The sequence below is a fragment of the Pyrgilauda ruficollis genome, unplaced genomic scaffold, assembly GCF_017590135.1.
Source record: "Pyrgilauda ruficollis isolate IOZ18807 unplaced genomic scaffold, ASM1759013v1 scaffold108, whole genome shotgun sequence".
NCBI classification, from domain to species: Eukaryota; Metazoa; Chordata; class Aves; order Passeriformes; family Passeridae; genus Pyrgilauda; species Pyrgilauda ruficollis.
In genome coordinates this window covers 1,697,610-1,720,230 of record NW_024508988.1, presented here as the reverse complement: position 1 = coordinate 1,720,230, position 22,621 = coordinate 1,697,610, and the positions used below count along the sequence as shown (strand labels likewise).

The window sequence follows — 22,621 nt, the reverse complement described above, 5'->3', positions numbered from 1 at the left end:
GGCATGATACAATGATTTCCTTTGATAAGGACACCTTCCATACCTTTTTTCCTTTCATACCTGACACCTCGTCTGTGTCTGTGGCCAGGAGAGACAATGCTGACATCTTTAAATTCTTTGCTCTTTCCTCAAAGGCAGTCTTCAGGGGGATGCCTGAAAATTGAGGTTAAATGGGAAACTTTCAGTTTAAGCTAGAAGTACTTGCTATCTTCTGTAAGACTTTTTGAAACAGCAGTTTCACTAACTTTGAGCATAGTGTGAGGCATGTGTACTCTTTTATCTAAGGGATGGAAAGAGAAATTTCAGACAGAATGTTATTTATACAGTATTAGAGCAGTTGGGAACATGGGCAAGGACTCTTAGAAGGGAAGTGGCTTGAATCCTTTCCAAGCAAGGGTACATTTTCACTTTCCCTGTGCCTTGATATTCAGTTTTAAATGGAATTATTCAAGATGCATTTACCACTGACAAGTTTTCATTGTTTCTTGAACTCATCATTAGCATCTGCTCTGCTGTACTGTTGATGCAATATCTGTTTGTCTCAAAAGTTCATGTTATTTTAACTTAAGCAAGCAGTTCAGGTGCCTTTTTTCGTATGATGTTGGGAGCAGTTATAAAATTCAATTACAGAAGAAAAGTCCTTCCCCCTGGGAATATAGAGGAAGGTTTTAAGGCACCAGCATGGATTCAAGACCTTAATAGTGTTAGAAGTCTCCTGAATATTTCTCTTTTTTCTCATCTGTCTCTTCTTTATCTGTTTATCTGCTTGAATTTTCTTATAAGTTGTTTCCTACTTGCTGTAGCACCTTTCTAACTTGCTTGAAATACTATTTAGGCAAAATTTCACATTCTCTTGAAAAATATCTTGACTGTCTGGCCCACATTGGAGTACTCACAAGTTTCCACTGGAATGCCAGGTTGTCTTGGGTGCCACAGGTGACCAAACAAACATGAAGGTTCCTGTTTAGGCATCACTATTAGGCTAAATTAATTCCTCAGGCTCTTTCATGTTGTATTTTACCACTCCAATAATGTTCAGATGTAAATGCACTAGATGAGAAAATACATACTTTTCTGTAATATTTTCTTAAAGATGCCCCGTTACCACAATAACAAAACAATTAATTTTGCAATAAGTAGGCATTTTAAGAAATTTCACTAGTACTGTGTAGGTTTATGTTGGTCTGCACAAAGAAACAGGACAGCTGATGATGTCAATTAAGAAAATGCAAAGTATCAGGTCCAAAATTTCCGTGTCTTGCACTCTAGTATTATTTGGACTGAGACTTAGAGAAACCTGCTGATGAAAGCACAATGGGATAAGGAGAATTCCCAACTTGTATTGTAACAGAAAAACTGCACGCAAATTGTCAGCTTGTGTCTGTTCTCTACCCAACTCTCTGTATAAATAACTGCCAACACTGGATCTCTCGGAAGTGCATGGCTAATCCAAAAACTTTTTATTCTTACTTCAAGCTCTGTCTGATGAAATGGGTTTTATAACAGTGCTTCAAATTACCAGTGCTCTACCATGGCACTGTCATTCCTTCTCAAAGGTTTCTTAAGGTAGCAACACCATTGTAATTAAAAACTAGCAAAAATCATCTTAAATAAATAAATTGAGGGAGCAGGGTAGGGCAAAAATGAGTGAAGTATCTTTTTGGAATCACCTTTTAGCCGTGAATAATTTAATTCAAATTTAGCATGCCCTGTCCCCTTTTCCAGTATGGTGTGGGGAGAAATGGGGAAAAATGCAAGTTGTGGTAGTTTGGTAGGTTCACTGAGAGCAATGTAAGTCTTTTATGCTTTGGGTCTTCCTTAAAATAAAAGCATGTAATTACTTGGCTAGTTGCATTTAATGCTGAATTGATATGCTTTACTAGGCACCACCCACCAGTGATGAACATGTTTTCCTAAAGAGGAGGAGCAGATGAAGCAATTTAAAATCCCTAAGCCCTTCTCTTCATCTTGCATTTTCCTCTTTCTTCAACACAAAGGGATGATGTTTCTTCTCTCAGTTCTGTATGACAGCTTCTTCAGCAGTACATTTGTTGCTGACCTTCATCAGCACTTAGTTCCTCAGGCATTTACTTGTCACTGTAGGTCTTCTGTAGATAATAGAAGGAAAAGGCCTGGAAAATGAGCTAATGGCATTGTCAGGATAGATGTATTGATAGCCTGATCCTCAATGAAAACATATTCTGAGTTACTGTGGAGATAATATGTAATCTTCAGCTACTCTGCATTATCTTGTCATGGAGTTTCTGGCAGGCAGGTAAGAGGTCACTCCAGTCTCTGTGAGAGCTCTGTTTTTCCAGGCTGGATGGAGAATGATCTGAGCAGTGCCAGGAAGTTAAGGACAGAGATAAATCCTTTTCAGGTTTCTATTTGCAAAGAAATATTTAGTACCAATGATAATTTATGTGATAAATATTAAATATCAGTCTGACTGAACAGTGCCAAAGGGCTTGTTTATAGATTTAGGAAGATGTGATTTGTTCTTCACTGTGCCAACAGCAGGGAAATGGGAATATTTTAATGTGTCTCTGAGTGAATACTGCTGTTGTGGTTTGATACTGACCCAATGCCAGGCATCCACAAGAGCCGCTTGCTCACCTTCCCCTGCTACAACTGGGCAAAGGACGGAGAAGAGCAAAAAAAAATTAACAAAGGCTTCATGAGTGAGACAAGGACTGGGAGAAATATTTCAAGGGCAAAACAGACTCAACTTTAGTTGCAAAGTGAAATTTATTACTAACAGAATCAGGGGAGGATAATGAGAAGTAAAATATGCCCTTAAAACACCATATCCCCCCAGCCCCTTCCCCCTTCCTCCTGCCAGGGGTACAGGGCATGGTCAGTTCATCATCAAGACTTTCTTGTGCTGCTCTGGGAGAGGAATCCTTCCCCTGAGAGGCCATGGAGTCCCTCCCATGGCAACGTTCTCTGTGAACTTGTCCTGTGTGGGTCCACTCTCACCAGCAGCAGCCAAACCCGCACCTGCTGCAGCGTGAGTCCCTCCACGGGCAGACACTCCTCCCAAAACTGCTCTGGCAAGGGTCACTCTTCCACAGGGTGCAGTCCTCCAAGGACAGGCTGCTCCAGCCTGGAAGCTGCTCCAGCCTGGAAGCTGGGCCCTCTCTCTCCACCGGTCTGCGCTGGATCAAGCCTCCTCCAGGCACCCGCCTGCTCCTGCATGGGCACCTCCCCCATGGCTGTGGGTGCATCTCTGCATCCCCCGTGGATCCCCATGGGCTGTGGGTGGATCTCGGCATCCCCCAGGGATCCCCATGGGCTGAGGGTGCATCTCTGCATCCCCCGTGGATCCCCAGGGGCTGTGGGTGGATCTCTGCATCCCCTGTGGATCCCCAGGGGCTGTGAGTGGATCTCTGCATCCCCCGTGGATCCCCACGGGCTGCAGGGGCACAGCTGCTTCACCATGGACTCACCATGGCCTGCAGAGGAATCTTGGCTCTGGTGCCTGGAGCACCTCCTCCCCCTCCTTCTCCACTGACCTTGGTGTTTTCCAAGTTGTTTCCCTCACATGTTCTCACCTCCTTCTCTTCTCTGACTAGAAGCTGAAACCTTGTGACTTTGTTTTGATTTTCTTCTTAAATATGTCATCACAGAGGTGTTACCAGCCTCTCTCATTGGCCCAGTTTTGGCCAGCAGCATGTCCACCTTCAGAGCCATCAGGGTTTGGCTCTGCTGGACGCAGTGGGAGCTTCCAGCAGCTTCTCACAAGAAACATCTTTGTAGACTCCCTGCTACCAAAAACCAGGCCCTGCCAAACCAATACAACTGCCTCCATTACATAAGAGACCATAATGATCTAGAGACTAACAAGTAGCTGGCGTGGCAGTTTAATGAGACAAGTCTCTTCCATATGTTTTTTATCATGGACAATAGGTACTGATACTTGTAAGGTATTGGATCACATAGCTGGTAATAGGAAGCACAAGAGAAGAGCTTTGCACTAGGAAGTTTTCCCGGCATTTAATCATAAAATTTTAGGTTTTATATCTGTAACAGTAAATGTTGTATTACTGTCCATATAACCACTCAAAAGCAAATGCAAACCATTTGAGGCAGAAATTAATTTATTTTCATCTGTAAAATTGACAGAATCACAATATTCTGAGTTCAAAGGGATGCAGAGGGATCATCAAAGTCCAACTCCTGGCCCTGCACAGCGCAATCCCCAGGAGTCACACCACATGCCTGAGACCATTGTCCAAAGGCTTCTTGAACCCTCACAGGCTTGGTGGTGTGACCACTTCTTTGGGAGTCTGCTCCAGTGCTCTGGGTGAAAACCACCCTCTGGGTGAAAAACCCTTTTCTGATCTCCAACCTAAACCTGCTCTGACACAACTTCAGGCCATTCCCTCACATGCTGTCAGAGGTCACCACAGAGAAGAGATCAGTGCCTGCTCCTCGTCTTCTTCTACAGAGGAAGTTGTAACTGCAATGTGGTCTCCCCTCCTGTTCTCCAGGCTAAACTGATCTCAGCCATTCCTCATATGGCTTTCCCTCAAGGCCCTTCCCATCCTCATTGCCCTCCTTATGTCATGTTTGCTACTAGCCCCTCTTGCACTCCCCTTTCTTTCCTCCCTGGCAGCTCTGGGTTGGTATATGAGGTTGTTGCTGTCTTTAGTTATTGGGGTCTAGAGCGTGTTCAAAAGTGCTCATACTCACAGAACTTTGTACTTCTGATCATTTCTGGTCAGTAGTGTGTCAGGTCTGGACCTCTTTACCTTCCAAGATCAGATGCATCCACTCTAAGGTAATGGAAGCAGGCAGGATTGAATGCCATAACATTACAGAAAGTAAAAATACAGGTAGCTGAACACCAAACCATGGCAGTGGCTCTCCTTATTCTACTCATCACTCTCCTCCTATTTGCATTATATAGAGCCAAGAATGAGACAGCTCTTTTCCCTCTGTTGGTGTTTGAATACTGTGGTTATGAAATAGGTGGGCTTTAAATGCAGTTGACTGTCTTGTGCTGTCATTTGCAGCCACAATATTATCTTTAAAAAAAAAATTACATTTCCATTAAAAATTTCATTTCAGGGTAAGATGGTGAAAGGAATGGGTGGTGCAATGGACCTGGTATCTAGTGCACAGACCAAAGTGGTTGTCACCATGGAGCACTCAGCCAAGGTAAGGCTCTGGCACTTTTTAAATCAGTGTTTTGTGCTGCACAAAAGACAAAAAACCAACCAACCAAACAAAAAAAAAACCAGGAAAAAAAGGTCATATTAATTCTGTTACTTTGTGATGATTTGAGTTTTGCTTTTAGTTAATATGGTGATGCAGCTGGAGACTAGGTTAGTATGGGTCCTTTCCTCTAGTAAGTAAATCATTCACCATGGGGAAAAAAAAAATTAAATACTAGCTTCAAGTTTAAAAGCTGCACATATTTTTTTAGCTGCTTCATGCGAATTTAATGGGGGTGGCCATTGCCAAAGCTATAGTAGATGCTACTCTACTCTTTGCCTCAGAATAATTTGAAAAATGAGGTTTCCCATGGTCAAATACTTGTTGTGATGGAAAGATACTTACCTTTGAAGTTGTCAGTCACATTGGTACTGACACCTTAATAGAATATATTTTTTGGCGTGATGAGATGCAGGCTCCCTTACATCATTATGTGTAAGTAGTTAATCTAGAGACTTCTTGTGAGGGTATTGATATAGTATATGCTATAGATAGATGTCCCCCCCAAAAGATCATAGGATGCTTTTCATTTGAAGCTTCTAACGTAGGAGAAAAAATGTACTGAAGGAGAAAATTCTCCACTGCAAATGTTTAGCAATTTACTTTTTAAAAAAATTATTGTGTTTCTGTTATTCCAAAATCATTATATGTCTGCAACAAGAATTAATTTTGTGTTTTCTGAAGTAGTATGTCTTGTCAGAATTTGCATGGTAAACTATAGTAAATATGTAAATATGAGAGTAAATATATTAACCGTTGTGTGTTTTTTAAAGGAGATTTGAAAAATTAATTGTCACTTGAAAATAAAAGCAAATATATATTGAAAAATATTGTAATTTCACAAGTTATACTAAACTGTGATCTCAAGGAGCACATTTTGAGTAACAGGACTGAGTTTAGCCTGATAGTTGTCGTGTTCATATGCATGTATGAGTAAATGAAAGTATTAAATGAATTCATGTTCATGGCTTGCATCACTATCACACAGCCTCCCAAAAACTAGTAACATAGGGAGTTATCCATTTGCTTAGACACACACTTTAGGTATGCATGTGATCTGAATAAATATTTATGCTAAATGTCTACTTACTGTGGAATTTGGTTAAGGCTTAGAGTCCACACACAATATAATCAAACCAGTTTTTCTCCTAAAGGTACGACTGCTAAAATATTTTTCCAAAACAGTGTTTGGAAATTGTTTTCTGGGTTGTTTTTGTTTTGTCTGTAGGAGTACAGGAAAACAGGAAAAGAAGGAAAGCAGAGTTAGATTCACTGTTATGAGCAGGTCAGGCATAGAATTATTTATTTTGTTGTATGGATATCTACTTTGTCCACTTTTGTGCACAGTGTGCCTGGTGTACACTTCTGCAGTTACAGGTTTTTATAAATAATTTCTTCTGCTTTTGTGCAAAGGCACTGCCAAATTAACAACATGCAATATTTTTATTTTACTGTTATTTTAAAATGGCCCTTTTTCTTCTTACCTAGCCTGTTTCTGGGGTCTTCATATTGATGCTTCTTGCTTGCTCAGATGTGAAGATTATGTCCTATAGAAATCTAGTGTTTAGAGATCAAAACTGCTGTTAGAGTTTTCAGGTGCTCTTCATTTTTTTTTGAGTAGTCAAATAACATCCAAAAGGCCAGTTCTGAAAGTCAGAAACCTTTTGTTGGGGGTGACTCCATCTTCTAGAGCTGATTTTCTACTTATTACTTTTCAATTCTTTACACCTAATATTTTATCAAAAACTTACTGCATGTGAATGTCTGCATCAGAGGAGCAATCCTTCATCCTGCTCGAAGCCCAGTGTGGCACTGAGTGAATGAACAGTTTGCATGTACTGAGACAGTCTCTTGTGTCTGCTGGCTCTCTACTAAAGGGACATTTCTGTAATCTTATTCTCCAAATAAATAAGAACTCTACCATAAGACATGAAAATTTCCTGTAAATCAACAGCACTCAAGATTTGATTAATGGAAATATAGTGGAAGACATGGGGTGTGGGCAGTGCCTTTAATGGACGTGTTCAAAAGGTGCTGCAAGAGGTAGTTCTTGTGCTAGTTTTGTCTGACTTATGATCTTGTGGATGGTCTTCTAATAATTTTCAAGTTTGGTTGTTTGTTTTCTTTTAATAATAGTGATGACTTGTTAAACATTAAAGTAAGTTTTTAAAGAGTTTAATAGCCCTTCTCCTTTCAGTACACATGTTGCAGTTTTTAAACATAGAAATAGACTGAGTCTTTGCAGCACAGGCAGAATATAATTTACACTAAATTATGATGGTGGAACTAGTAACTGTCTTATGACCCAAATGCTCAAGGAACTTTATTCTTTTGAAACTCTGATATGCATCATGTTACAAATACAAACAAATATACTCAGTCCTAAGTTAATTACATTTTAAATTACTTAAGTTTTTGCATGTAATGAAAACCAAAATTTACAGAAGATAGATGAGAGAACATGAAATCAGCATTGTAGAAGAATCATCAGTTTAAAAACTACTGTTGAGGAAGGGTAACAGACAAGTACATGAAATGATGAGGGAATGGAGTAGGTGGATGCAGAATTGCCACTACCTCATAAACAAAGATGGGATAACTGACTGAAATTAGTTGAAACAAGAAGAAACACTTTCCACAGCCAGCTAAAAAAGTTGTGGATGATAGCAGAATGATGCAAAAATCTCAAGGAATTAAGGCTATATAGAAGGAAAAAAACTATCTTATGAGGTTGAGTTCATCAATGACAGTTAAATACCACTGCCTGGAAACAGTATCTGACTCAGAAAATCTGTGCATTACAGCATTATCAGGAATCAAGAGGGCATATTTGCAGAAGGATATTTCAATTTTTGCTCTATATGCTTAGGCCACTGAGAGACACTTGGCAAATGGACCTTATGTCAAATTCATTAGTTTTTCTTAATGTATTTTTTCTAAATTACTTCTTCTTTTGTAGCCATGAGGAAAAGAATAATATAAGCTTGTTATTTGATGTCTAAACAGTGCATTTGTGTCTAATTTTCTAAATACTTCCTGAGAAAATTAGAAGTCAAGTCTTCACCCCCATACCATCATTGACATGTTTTACAAAACACAGTAATGTAAGGGCTGATAATTGTTCCATATTGTAAGATGAGTTGCCTACACTGTTCAGGAAAGCAGAATGGAGACTGGTTTTAAGAACTTGATTTGGGCATGACTGAAACGTGGAACACTGAATTGAAAATTCCTTTCTGTGAAAAGTTCTGATTTTAATGTGTTGTGGAAGACTAAGGACTTTTTTGTTCTTCAACAACAGAATTTTTTATTTAAAGCAGACTGGAACACCTAAGGTTTTATGTATCTACACAATAGTCTTTTCCTTTATCTGAACAAATCCTGAATAAATCTGAATAAATTCAGATGGTAAAAATCATGCAGTTCCATTTAAATTTCTCTTCTTACAGTGCCCTGATGGATGTCTTCCAAAAGTCACAGAATCATTTACATTGAAAAAGGCCTCTAAGATCGTTGAGTCTAACCTTTGAAAAGATCAGGAAATGCATTTCATCTTTAAGGCTAGCTGGTGATACAATAATCTTCAGCTCAAGCTTTGTGAAGCTCAAATATATCAGTTCCCAGGGTCACAGCAGCCATTCAGGCTGTCACCTCCGTAAGTCCATGCCTTTCAATCTCAATTAGGTGCCACGAAGAGACACTTCATTTCACATGACCAAAAAGTGTAGCTGATATGTTGATGAAGATATTACAAATAGCACAAATTCGTCTTGGCCCTTACACAGATTGCACAAGGACATTCCCAAGATGGACAGGATATAAAAGTAGATCAATTGAAAGTAACTCGAATGAAGAAATAGTTTCTCACAGAGAAAGAAGAGAAAGATAAATTCAAAAGCTCATGGATTGCTCATTGTGTTATCATTCAGGAGTCAAACTGGCTGTGAGATGGCCCCTGATTAAGCCTTAAGGTAAACTGATGATTCTAAATGGTTAAATGAGACATGTTATACTCTGAGGGTTTTGAAATGCATAATGTAAAATTGATGATTAGACAAAAAAATTAAAAGCATGGGGTAATGAGAGAAGTGTGCACTTAATGCTACTTCTGTAAAGCACTTAAAAATGTTGACTAAAAAAGTAATGATCAATCTGCCTTATATCCATTCATAGCTCTTGCAGCCTACATTAACATAGTATGATCTAGAGACATTTTTTTAACTATTATTTTTTAAAAATGAAGAAGAAGAAAGGAAAAAAGACAAGGACTTTCCCAGAGACAATATGGATAAATAAACTGGATTTACTGTTTTGACAGCATGACTGTGCACTTGAACTCTGGGGATCTGAAGTTCCTCTGTGTGTGGCTGATCCTGTACATACTGTTTGTGATAAAGGATAAGACAGGGAAATACGTTGCCCATAGTGTTGTTCCCTAATTTTTGTCCTCACATCAGTGAGGTTCCATATATCTCTTGTCCTCACATTGTAGCAGGAAGGGCAGATTATTAAGCAACAGTGTGCAGGACTTCTAAACTCAGGAGTCCACTCCGTGGTACAGTAAGATTCTTCCTAGTTAGCCATTGAAGTGAATGTGAAGTGTTCTGAGCACATTGAATATTTAAATAACACTGAATGGCTACAGCTGTGATTTTCGTGAACTTATTTGAGTTTTTTAAAAACTGATATTTGTGTATTGTTAAACACAGGGAAATGTCCATAAAATCCTGGAAAAATGCAGTTTACCACTTACTGGGAAACAATGTGTTGACCGCATCATTACAGAAAAGGTAAAGTACTTTTCTTGACTCCTTGTTAATAATTTCCTCCTCTATCCCTAATAACAATAGCAAAGCTTAGCAAAGATGAAGAATATATTCAGTATCTGTTGCCATCGAAGGGAAAAGATGGCCTTGGCATTCAGATCCAGAGGTCTTGGGGCTCATATTTTTCCTATTAAAGTTTTGACATCTAGCATACTGAACTGTACCCTTAGATGCCTTCAGAACAAAGATGCCACATATGACAGGCATGAAAACTGTGTATCTCCTTGTTTTCCCCCAAAGTATTTCTGACAATTTGCTGTGACATGCCTATTTTCTAATATGGCTGTAATCACAGCTTGAGAGGCAAAGTTGCATTGTTCTTTGCTTTTGTTAGTTGGGTTTTTTTTTTTTTGGGTTTTTTTTCTTTGGTTTGTTTTTGTCCTTTTGTTTTGTTTGGTTTGTTTGGTGTTTTGTTTCCCAGCAGAGCACACATGGGTTAGACAGTTGGCATCTTCTTTCATGTATACTGCATACTCTCTGTTTGTAGCAGAGCTTTAGTTCTTTTGTCCTTACTTGATTCCATTTGTGAAGCAATTTATTCTCCGGTGGAAGTACACATAAGCATCTCATAATGTTGCTGATCAAAGTACATTAGTGGATTTTTTCAGCTAAGGATAAGTGACTTAAGGTTTTTTGCTGTAATCATACTCCTTTTATTTTTGGTGTTTACATTTTTAAGGACTTAGAACAGTCCCTCTATGAGCCATCTATCATGTCAAGTACAATGCATCAAAGGTGCTGATGAAGAATTTGCTTTCTCATGGTGGGATATTGCTACATCTAAAGGATTTTTCTTCACAAAGTAAGGGAAAATAAAATATGGAAGTTTTCTTTTTTTAAAATTATTCTTCCACTGACTGGCCACATACAGATGTAAGGTACAAAGAAAATGAGAGAGAGCAAGGACTAATAGAAAATGTTCAAGTAGAAATGTCTCAAATGTTTGTCAATTACCAGATCTTGTGGCTTTATTAGGAAGTGATACAAATATGCAACAACATTTGGATAGTGTTGCAATTCTGTTTCCACACTAGCAGCCTGGAATGTTCCTTATGCCCAGCATCTCTTTTAAGACTTAAAGAAGCTGTCTTTTTCCAGTCCCATAAAAAGCAGTTTCATGTGCCCAAAGGACCACTAGGTTTCAGGACACTTCTGTGACAAGCTTATGACTTCACTTTGATTTCAAGTTCAAGCTTCACTGGTCTTTTGCCACTAAACTTTTATTTTTAAAGAAAATTACTTTAGACCTTATGGTTTCCCTGGCAACTGAATTGCAACCTGTGTATCTCCCTCTGGTAGGCACTATTAAAGTGCACATTGTTTTACAGGTATTTTTATTTGATGCTCTTGTAAGTCTCAGAGGTGGAGTGCATATCTTATGAAGACATCAGACAGAACTGCCTTTGCTCCTTCAGCCTCTTCCTCTCAGGCTTTCTTTTAAAAATACTGCAGGGAATCTTGTCTTTCACTGCTAGCTTCTAAAAATTCTAGCATTTGCATTTGGTATGCAGTAGCTGTTGGAGAAAACTTATAGTTAGCCAAAGATGATCTCTCTACTGGCCATGAAATGAAATAAAAGGATGGGGAGACATTCCCTTCCTCTTTCTTTTGTGGTCTCTTGGTGGACATTGTCTTGCAGCAAAGAACATCTCAGCCCTTTCCTTTGAACCTCCCATTCTCACCAGATTGGAGCAGCAGGCATGGTCCACATTTCTTGCAGTGATGAACAGCTGCACTTTTCCCCCACAAAACTAACACATACTAGATTCTAGATATTCTAACACATTCTAGATTCTCTTTCTCAGTACAAAAAAATGTAGCAGAAAATTGTATTAGTCAGTCATGAAAGTGAAAAGTGGCATCTTATGTTACTGAAGGGATGCTATCAACTTCAGCAGACCATTTTGTTCAATGTTTACTGCATTTACATCCTCATTTTCTCTTTTAATAATAAAAAAAATAATTGTGTGCTTTTTTAACTTAATAGGCAGTGTTTGATGTGGACAAGAAGAAGGGATTAACCCTCATAGAAATCTGGGAAGGACTGACAGTAGATGATATCAAGAAAAGCACTGGCTGTGACTTTGCAGTAAGTAATTTTACAAACCAGTACAGTTTGGAGTCAGAACAAATATTCTCCACAAATACTTATCACATGAAGGCTTGTAGTTGAAGTAAGTTTCTTCGTTATAGGTGAGGACTGAATAGATTACATGTGGGATTTACAATGAGAGGTAATTCGGAGCTGATGTAGTATGATGATGTCGGAAACATGAAAAGCTAGGAAAACCAGGAGAGATGGAGAAATAACCTAGACTAAAAAGACAAGTGGAAAGGAAACTTCTGTGCTTTGAAGATGGAAGTCTTTTAATCTCTAAGAGATGGATAAATATTTATTTTTTCACTGTATAAGCTAGTTTACCTAACTCTCTGTAGCTAAGTAGCCAGCTAACTTTAGGTAGAGTTGTGAGTCTTCTTGACAGGAGTGACTACAGTTTTCCCCTCTGTGTTAGTGGTGCCAGTCAATGAGCTGCTCTAAGACTGCCTTGTACAAATTGAACTTATGCTCTGCATTAATCCAGAAAGCCCCTGCCTTTTGACATTCACATTCATTCTTAAGTCTTACTTAATGCAAACACAAAACTGCATAATTAATGGAAAGCTGTAGCACTCTAGAGTGTAACTGAGTGCATGTGTAGTTGATAATATAGATTCTTCTTGGCCTGTCCCTACATCAACATTTCAAAATTTTTTTTTCTGTGCTGTGAAGTCTTTTGGGGCAGTTCAACCCTCCTTTGGCAAGTACAGCAAGAATGACATTATAAAAATTGTGCTGCAAAAATAGTTCAGAAATATTTAGTAATGAAATAAAATACTCCTTTTTGGAGAGCTTCATGGCATGGCTATGGCACCTAATTGACAGACTGCAGAGCATTTAGTATGTGCAAGGGTTTTTTATTAAGGCTTTGAGCATATTCTTGGTAGTAAGAAAACTTCCTGAGCAATGGACCTGTGAAATTTCATTTATTTCCTGTCCATAAGAGAGTATTTCTGATAACTAAATATGATTGTGTATGTTTCTCCTTAGATATTTTAAATAAAAGTCTGTCAACTGCTGAAAATACCTTTAGTTATCTGAGAAAAAGATGATGGATTAAAGGCTAGTAGCCTACAATTGCAGAGTGCAGGAAACTGCTACAGAATCACTTTGCTAGACCTAACTATGCTAGGTTACTAACTTTCCATGTCATATTTTAGGGAAGTCATTATTTTTTTTAATTAAAGTGGAAGCAACCTTCCATATACAGCAGTTATGTGTGGAAATGAAATGATTCATCCAGCTTCTGACTTTGATCTAATAAAAAATTATAAATTTTTTAGAACTTTGATAATGCCAGGACTTCTTTTTCTTGGCCTGATCTGTCTGTCAAGCAGCTAGCAGCCAGAAGTAAAACATAAAAATAATCTTTATAGGTTTGTATCTATCACAGTCAGTCACTTTGCTTTGGATTTAATTTGGGGAGTAACTTCGTGATTAATTTGAAGGTGCAATTTTTAGTAAGCATTTAAATAGAAGTAAACTACAGCAAAGGACTTCTGTTTGCAGAAGTCAGTGAAAACACTCCTTACTTGTTCCAAACCTGCTTGTTTGAAAGGACCTGGGTTTTTTTTTGGTTGAGATGACCAAGAGATACCTATTCAATTAAGTGGTGTTTCCCAAAGTAAAGGCCAGCTGCTTATGCTCAAGGCAGTGAAAGCAGAAGCAAACAAAAAATTCAGAGAAAGAAGTGATAAGGTTAAAATGATGGGCCATGAGATTAAGCTTTGCAGCAAGTATGACAGGACAAGGCAATTATGTCCAAAGAAAAGATTAATACCACCCTCTGTTCCTTGGTGCTTTCCTGGAAATATTACAAAGGAGTGATATAAACTTCCACTCTTTAGTGTAGCCTGAAGTTAGGAGTTGAGGAGAGGTACTGGAACAATTCACTGTCTGTCTCCCTGGGATATGTTTCTCTAAGACCAGAAAGGGACCTTTCACAGGCATCATTTCCTAATTCTCCAGAAAGCAAACTCCAGCACAGTCTGCTTTGTTTGGCTGCCGCAGTCATGCATGAAATCACGAGGTGTGGGCATGAAAAATGTAGATGCTTCTTGGTTTATGCATTTACATGTACTTACCTTGAAAGCAGCTTGCATAAGTGCTTGCAAAGCAATGCTTGTTTGCAAAGTGTGTACCTCTGCCAGGGCACGTGCAGGTGTCGGTGTGATGTAGTTATGGCTCCTTACAAAAGTGCCCACAGTCCCCACACCACTGCAGATTGAAAACATGTCATGAACCTCAATTATTTATTAAACCTGTGGCATGGAAGTGTGCTTCCCCCCACATCTTGTAAAGAATGTTTCCAGGCCATAGTGTCCCAATCCTGCTATCATTGACATCCTTACCAAATCTTCTGTGGAAATCTTTGACAGCAAGACTGGGTTGCTGTTGTGTAATATTGGACCCTTGATGGCCTGAATTACATATGTAGCAAACAACTACAGGTTCTCTGCCTAGTTTTGAATTTCAGAAAATAGGAATTTGAGCATAGTGATAGGCAGTTATTCAGACTGCAGCATCCTTGGTCCTTTTGTTTCACATTTCAAAACTCTGCCTCAGGCTTTCTTTCAAGAGTAACAGTTGTGCTTGTGATTATTTATGTTCTCTGAATGAGACATCTTGGGTTTATTTATATCGATGACAGGAGCTTTAGTGATACTGTATTGCCACAGTAAAAGCAGGATCATATATTTTCCTAGTTTGAAACAGAACTAATCAGGGGGAAATGAGGAGCTGACCCCTTTTCTAGTAGCTTTTTCTCCAGTAGATGCAGTGTATGATCTGAACTAAAACAAATGTCTCTCTGAGTTCACTAGAAATGAGATTTTAAGAGATGACTATATCTTTATATGTAACTACCTCACTCCATGTAGACTACTCCTGTTTGGAGATGAGAAATTCATAGTCTATATGGCCATATTTGAGACACATTTGACTGTACAGTTCCATTTCAGACTACTTACTTACTTGGAAAAGCATCTCCTAAAGAACATTTGCTAAACAAAATGTCAAAGGAAACGTGATTTAGAGTCAACAATCTTCATTATAGACTGGCATCATTTAAAAAATAAACAATTCACCCTCGATTTTACAGTGCTGTGAAGAAAAAATGTTGGCTTATCTTGCATGCTTAAATAAGATTTGCTGTAGCCTAGAGTATAGATCACCTTGGCAGGCAATCTGTTTGGGCTTGTACTGCCTTTTACCGTTGATGAGACCATGACAGAACATACTTTTGCAGATGTATTTAATTATAAAAATAATCAGGATAAGTCACAAATCCCCATCACAACTTTTTTCCCCCCCTTAATCTTAAAGCTTGTTTTTTCAAAATGTTCAAAGACAGCATGTTGTATAGAAAAAGCATCTGCCAAGTCTTGCATATGTTCAAAAAGGAATTGTCTGTGCAAGTTCAACCACTGAGTTCAAAGTTATAGAGGATATAGATTTCATATTCTGGAAGTACATTTTCATTTGAGAAACATTTTCTTTTGAGGCTGCTGCAAGACTGAGTTGATTATTACACGGAAGCTGTGGGGTTTTTTTTTCCTGATCAATCACCCCTGCTGCAAAAACCATTAAGAAGAGATTTTTGTATCATATATATACACATATATATTTGATGTTAGAATTGTGGTTTGCGGTTCTCTGAAATTAAAAAAATAGGTGTTAATAAGAGATAAGCAACTTTTATTAATTTAATAAATGGGCACTTTTTTTTCTTTTTGGTTTTTAAGGGCTCAGTTTACATTTTTGAACGCTAACTTGCTGTTACTTCCTTGTTAAGGCCAATGGAACTTAACAGGATTCAGCCTTTTTCAGAATCAGAACCTGAAGGAATGCTTGCTTCATGGAAATTCAATGAAATAAGCATAGGGCTGTTTGTGTGGCTGAAAAGGGTACTTTGGGGTTGGAAATCAGAGATTCAACAGGCTTGGACTGCAACAAGCCCCAGAGCCATGTGTCTTATCAGTTGAGAGGCCACATACTGGACTGCATGGGCAAACTCCTCCCAGAACACCTACCTGTCCAAATTAGCAAAGTATTTGAAGCTTCCAAGATCAGGTGTTCTTCCTGCAAGTGAAATAATATTAAGACTGTCTTGCTTAGGATGTGCCATAGGAAGTGCACTGTGAATACAGTCTGCATTAAGCCCCTTCAGCCCTACTAAATGCTGTCCTCTTAGCGCAGAGTGATACTGGATTGACTGTCTCTAGTGGACTCAGGGAGTCCTGAAATGCTTTCTGCATTTCAGACTTGATTACTCCTTGTTTTCCAAGCACAAACCATCTGTTTTATTACATTGGCATTTTTCTGCTTATTTAATCACATTTTAGTTAGAGCAAAAGTTGTGTTTGGGTCCAGTTCTGAGTGGTGCTGGGCTTTCACCACCTCCCTTATCCTGAGCAGACATGATTGCACATCAGGCTCACGGGCATCAGACCCATCTGAAGTGGATAGTGGTACACACAAATGACAGCTGTTAGTATCAGATGTGCAGACACCACATTTAATGGAATATGCTCATCAAATGTAAAACACTTGATGTTTTGATGGTACTGAAATCAGCAGCATCAGAAATAATAGAAATCTCTCCAGTAATTGCCTTTGTTGTTGTTTGCAGAATACAGATTTTAGTGCTTCTATCTTCATCCTCCAGTGTTTAGCTTTACTTCAATGGAACCATCCCTGTCTGTGGCACAAATAGGCCCAAATAAAGTGAGGCACATAGTAACTTGGACTCTGAAATGTTGAAACATTTCTGGAACTAATCCAGGAATGCTGATGCATTGTACGTATTACATCTATTTTTATCCTAGTTCACACACAACTTTGAAAAATCAATGAATTGTTGCTATCCACTGAAAACATTTCATTAGCATTTGATACAGTAAACACATTCTTCATGAACTAAGTTTTCCTCAGTGGATAGTCTCATAAGGTTATAAATGATGATATGTAGTGGCTGGAGGAAAGATCACATAGAAATCTAAGTGGTACAGAAAATACAGCCCTGTACCTCTAAAAGAAAGAGGCATTAATGCTTGAAAAGGCACTTATATATTATTCTTTCATGAGTTAGTTTCTTGAGTACTGTTAACTGAAAAAGATGGGTAAAGGAGGCAGGAGGATGCAGTAGGTGATGCTTCCATTGGGCACATTAATCAACTAGGGGCCAGATTATCCGTGGAACTGTTCTTCATCCTGAAAAAGTAAGATCACATGAGTTATTTCTGATCTTCGTCCTGGGGCATTAGGCTGGAATCAGGAGATAATTAAAGAGGCTTGGACCTTCTGTGGAGACCTATTTCTCAGCAGGTTTGTGTAGACCTGAGTGAGAGTCCAAGCTAATGTTAACCGCTGCTGCTATACAAAGTCTTCTCTGTATTGTTACTATTTACACCTTGTTTCCTCATCTACCTTCCTATTTAGGCTTACTGTGGTTTATTTTTGGCCAGCTGTACATCTTATAATATCACTAGTTGAATTTTGTGAGTAAATGAATTTAAATAATAGAATACTTAAATGTGTCCTTACAGAAAAATTAATGTGAATGGGAAAATGCAATGGTTTCTATTTTTTTTTAAAAAAAGGCAAAATTAGAATTAACTGTATAATCATTAAACAAATAAAATTGAATGTGAATGGAAGAAAGACATTTAAAAATAGGAAATATAAATTTGATATTGTATTATATCATTATCAAACAAATAATCCCATCAAATGTATCTATATACAATAGTTGCAGTGTGTTTATTGCATATGTATACCTTTGATTGCATATCCCCTGCTCAAATGCATCTTCCAACAGATTGGCTGTTACTGCACAGAAGACTGTGCAGGGGGAAAGTACAGGTTCATGTGCCCAAGTTTAATATGCTTGCATTCTTATAACCTATCTCAAAGTAAATGAAGCTGAGAGTCTGGATACAAGCACAACACATATCTTATATTCTTGAAACAGAAAATTTAGTTGTGGTAGTGTTTATCTCTGACATACTGCAAATATGGCAGGTTAAATAAGCACAGTGTCTCGAGTCTTCAGTGGTACATGGTAGATACAGGTGGAAGTGAAGGGTTTGTTGTACAGCTGGATCTTATCTGTATGACAACTCTTGTGGGGTTTTTTTTTCCCTTTTTGCTAGGTTTCACCGAAACTAATACCAATGAGGCAGATTTAACTGCGAATTACAGACTGGGATTCATTTGCAAGAAGGCTTGTTTCCAAACGGGAGAAATTGATGACTGTCTTGCAATGTTACTTTTTTTTATTTTCTTTTTTTTTTTTTTTTAAGGGCTCTCTAAGTAGTTTCCAGATAGTTAAACTCAGGCTGTAACTATAAGCCTAATTGTATTCTGCTTTCATAACCTTACCAACTTTAATGGAATGGTGAATATATTCTCTAAGTTTTGAATCATGTTATTGTAAAATGTTAATGATCACTGTAAAAAAAGAAAAAAAAATGCCTTGTAGTCTCTCTGCCAAATACTAGGGTTTTTTTACACAGAATTAGAAGAAAATCATGCAAAACTTATGATTGCCTCTTTGTTTGCTGATATCTGTTGCTCTGGAACTATAGCACTTATGTTTATTCTCCTGTAAAGGTGTGGGTCTTTCTTTTCTGGAGTGGTCTATAACAAATACATGTATCTGTAGAGAGATATTGGGAATATGGATGTTCCTTTTCCTGAACCTTTTCATCAGTCTGTAACAAAATTGTTTAAACCAGTGGAAGTAATTGGTACCTAAATATATCTGCTGTTTCCACAGTGTGTGTCTGTTGGTACCGAGAGGCCTATACCTCCCAGAGTCCAACTGTGGCCCTTCATATTTCAGTTATACAAACTAGAATGGGGCTAGTTTGTGAAGGAGAAAGATGAAAAAATGTCCGTCCTCATGCAGACAACTGGTAGCTGCACAATTTCCCACATGAACTGCTCTTATTCTCCAGAAATAATGCTTCCCCTCAGATCCCAGTCAAAGGCAAATGAATATAGTTTCTAGAGTCAGGTCTGTCCTTCCAGTGTCTCATAGAGAAACAGGGGAAGAGGAGGTTGTGGACACTTTGAAGAGGCTTCTGAAGGGAATACAGATGGTTAAGGGTAAAAGCAATATGCACCACTCGTCAGTGAAGGCACCAGAAAAATCTAAAGACTTTGGAACCCAATTTCATTATATCTTGAGACAATCAAAATGAAAAGATATTATCAGAGTAATTTTGATGAAGGTCTTATTTTCCCTGTTAATTACAAAATCATTTTTATATTTTGTTACTTTTGCAAACAGATAATATAACAGCTTTGGATCTCACATACCAAATCAGAACAATATGTCTTTATTATACAGAGCATGAATTGACTGGAAATCAACATTTACTAAAATACAATGTTCTCTCCAATATAATGGTTTCTGTCATTTCTGTCATTTATATAAATAGGAACATGTAAAACACTTCAGTTAAAATAATTCCTCACATAATGTGTGACATCAGGACTGGGGCATATTAAGTGACTGAAAAACAAGTAAAATGTAGATGAACAAGAAGTTTATATAATGCCTATCATATATGTAATAAGCATATTTAGCACATGACATAGAAAAACATTCTAATATTAAGTGAATAAGGGATTCACCATAATCAATGTGTGTAATGGAAGGAATGTGACACATTTCTCAGGCAACCAGACAGAAAAATCATGCAATATTAAGCTCTTGTACTAGCCTTTTTACAGCATTTTTCTATTCTAAAATATGAAATGCTTCTCTTTCATGGAAACAGCTACAAAATTTGTCTTGATCCACACTTGGGTTTTACAGCAGTAAAACTGCTTCAATTGGAGGTATTATATTGTGTAGTTGCACTTACCCTAAACAGTTCTTTGATAATCTCTTGTCAATACCGTAACAAGCTACCCTTCATCCCAGAAAGGAATAAACAAAATGCCTTTGTAAACACCATTATGCCAGTACAAAAGTATACCCATAATACTAAACTGTGACTTGAACTCCTGGGTGGGTGAACCTGCTTGAACACCTGCTAGTGGGTGGTAGGCCACTGTGTAGCCTGCATCTGTAGGCAAGACCTGATGCTGAGCCTGTGGGAAAGAAGTGTGTTGTGCAAAGACCAGTGCTAATTTCGTGATTAATGTATACAAGTGATTTGGTTGATAGGTAATTTTCATCAAAGACTTGAAACTACATTTATCATAGTGCTCCAAGATATCTTAACACAGCATGTTAATTTTCGTATGTTTTCTCTGCTTAGGCTATTTAGGCTATTTAGATGTATTCCCTGTGTTACTCACTCATTCCACATCAGTTAAGTTTGACCATTTTTTCTTCTGTGGAGGTAGACTCAAATTCTGCTCACAGAGGTTTTGAAGATTAAAAATCTGTATATAATAAAACCTGACTATTTTAGCTCACTGTAAACAGTTTCACTTTTGAATAGAGCAGCGCAGAGGCCTCTTCCCTAATCCATGAAGACACTTCTGTGACATTTCTGACCCTTGTGGTGTTATACACAGCACAAGGTGCCTGTCTTTACCTTCCGAAGAGCTACTCTGAGGGAATGGGTGTAGTCTCTGAAAGCGTTTTGTTCATCTTCACTCAAAGTTTTTGTATAGAGTACCCAAAATGGATGATGGTTTTAGGGGAGAATTATAAAAACTATTGTAAAAGGGAGGGTAGCTACTGTTAACTTATCCAGAGGAAAATTACCCCACAAAACCAAAAAGACCAAAGAACACAAACGTTTAAACAGATGGGCAAGTCTTAAAGAAATCTATAAATTACAATGTTGATCTATTGCAATTATCTATGCTACATTAGTTGTAGAACTGATTAGTTAATTCCAGGGAACATTTACACATCTATGAAGTACAGAAGTGTCTGAGGGCAGGATCAGGTGTGCACTGCTTCTGCCACAGAACTTCACTTTGCTGGTACACGCACAGAAGCCATTGTTGTCATTAATACATGGCTATAAAAAGACTAATGACCTGTTAATGTCTGGGAGTTTAGCACCTTGGTTTCTGAGTCAAAGAATTAGGACCCAAGAACTCCTGATTTTCAGCTTTTCTGGTTCTCCACTTACTGCCTTGTGGAATGACAGCCGTGTTCTCTGCCTTGTCTCCTGTTGCTGGAAAAGGGGATGTTTTTCTTCCTACCTCACAGGGATGTTGTGAGGAATTAGAAGCTAAGGTCTGTGCAAGAGGTTATTTGTTTCTCTCCATCTTGGGGATCACACTTGATCAAGAGTGTGGAAGAGTACTTGAAGACTGTCATACGTGCTGTACATTTGAGTTCTGTGTCTTATTTGTGTCAGTGTTAATGCAAGAGAGCAAAAGTACATGGTGCTGAACATTGGGGATAAAAGGAGAACAGGCTCTCTCCGTATACGGCAATGATGCTGTAGCAACAGGAGACAAGATATGTATGTCACACATGAATTTTTGTATCTTGAGGACAAAAGATTGTGTTAAAATATTGGTATTGTTATGAAAATGTCATGAGTTCGCACAAGATAATTGCAACAAGCTTTGAATCCACTTCTGAAATGAATTTGTTAAGCAAAATAAAAATTAAAGCACTTCTAAGTATTTCCCTCTCTGTGGGCACAAGTGTGGTTCACAGGTAAGGTATACTCTGAGCAGCAGTTGCAATAGTTGGCATTGCAGGGATTAAGGTTTATAGGGACTGAAATCATTCCCTGCTTGACAGCACTTCACAAACAAGGACAGTTAATAGTCTTTGTTCTGAAGCAGATGATGATTCTACTGTATTATCACACTGGACTCCACTTTATATTTTATTGATTTTTTCTCCCTGAAAAAGGAAAACAATGTAGAAAACATAGCTGTGCTGTAAACTCTGCAAACTAAACATCAAAGTCCTTCCTATGTATTTGCAAAACAATCAATAAAGTTAAGTTTTAAAATCGCAAGTTTTGTCTATTAATTTGTCTGTTACCATTTTTTGTGGTGTTCTGTTCTGCTTTTGGGAGAAGTAAAAGTTTGGCTTGTGTTCACACTAGCATATCACACATCAGCACATGGCAAAAACTTACAGTCTTGTCTGAGTGTGGATGGGTTTGATAAACAGAACTAATGAAGCTCAAAAATCAGTTAACAGCTGGATTCTATGTGTTCTCTCTTCTCACTGGTGTCTCTGTTGGGTCAATCTCAAACATAATTATCACATTCATTTTCGAAATGGCTTGTTTTTCAATCAAGTTAAATAATGGACTGCATATGTAGTCCTTAGAGAAGAGATTTTTTACCTTTTCATTAAAACTGCTGTAGAACTGATCACATTTGAGATGTTAATCATCGATGTTAGCGTGTGGCTGCACTCTGAAAATTGTACTAGATGACACATGAAGACAAATTCCATTAACCACCTACTGAATGATAAAGTGGATGATTGCAAAGGGATGAAAATGTCTCTGTGTAGTGGGGTCATCCTTCC

At 38.0% G+C, this 22,621-nt stretch overlaps 1 protein-coding gene across 2 annotated transcripts in view; it reads left to right on the top strand.

The window, feature by feature from the left end:
• The window catches only part of OXCT1 (3-oxoacid CoA-transferase 1), an 85,762-nt gene extending 63,665 nt beyond the window's left edge, over nucleotides 1–22,097 (top strand). For both annotated transcript variants that reach the window (XM_041472220.1, XM_041472212.1), the window contains exons 14-17: nucleotides 5,074–5,163; nucleotides 9,930–10,010; nucleotides 12,034–12,135; nucleotides 18,297–22,097. In XM_041472220.1, the coding sequence (XP_041328154.1) occupies nucleotides 5,074–5,163; nucleotides 9,930–10,010; nucleotides 12,034–12,135; nucleotides 18,297–18,332 (309 nt within the window). In that variant the 3' untranslated portion in view covers nucleotides 18,333–22,097. The remainder of the gene's footprint in view (nucleotides 1–5,073; nucleotides 5,164–9,929; nucleotides 10,011–12,033; nucleotides 12,136–18,296) is intronic.
• The last annotated feature ends 524 nt before the right edge of the window (nucleotides 22,098–22,621 follow it).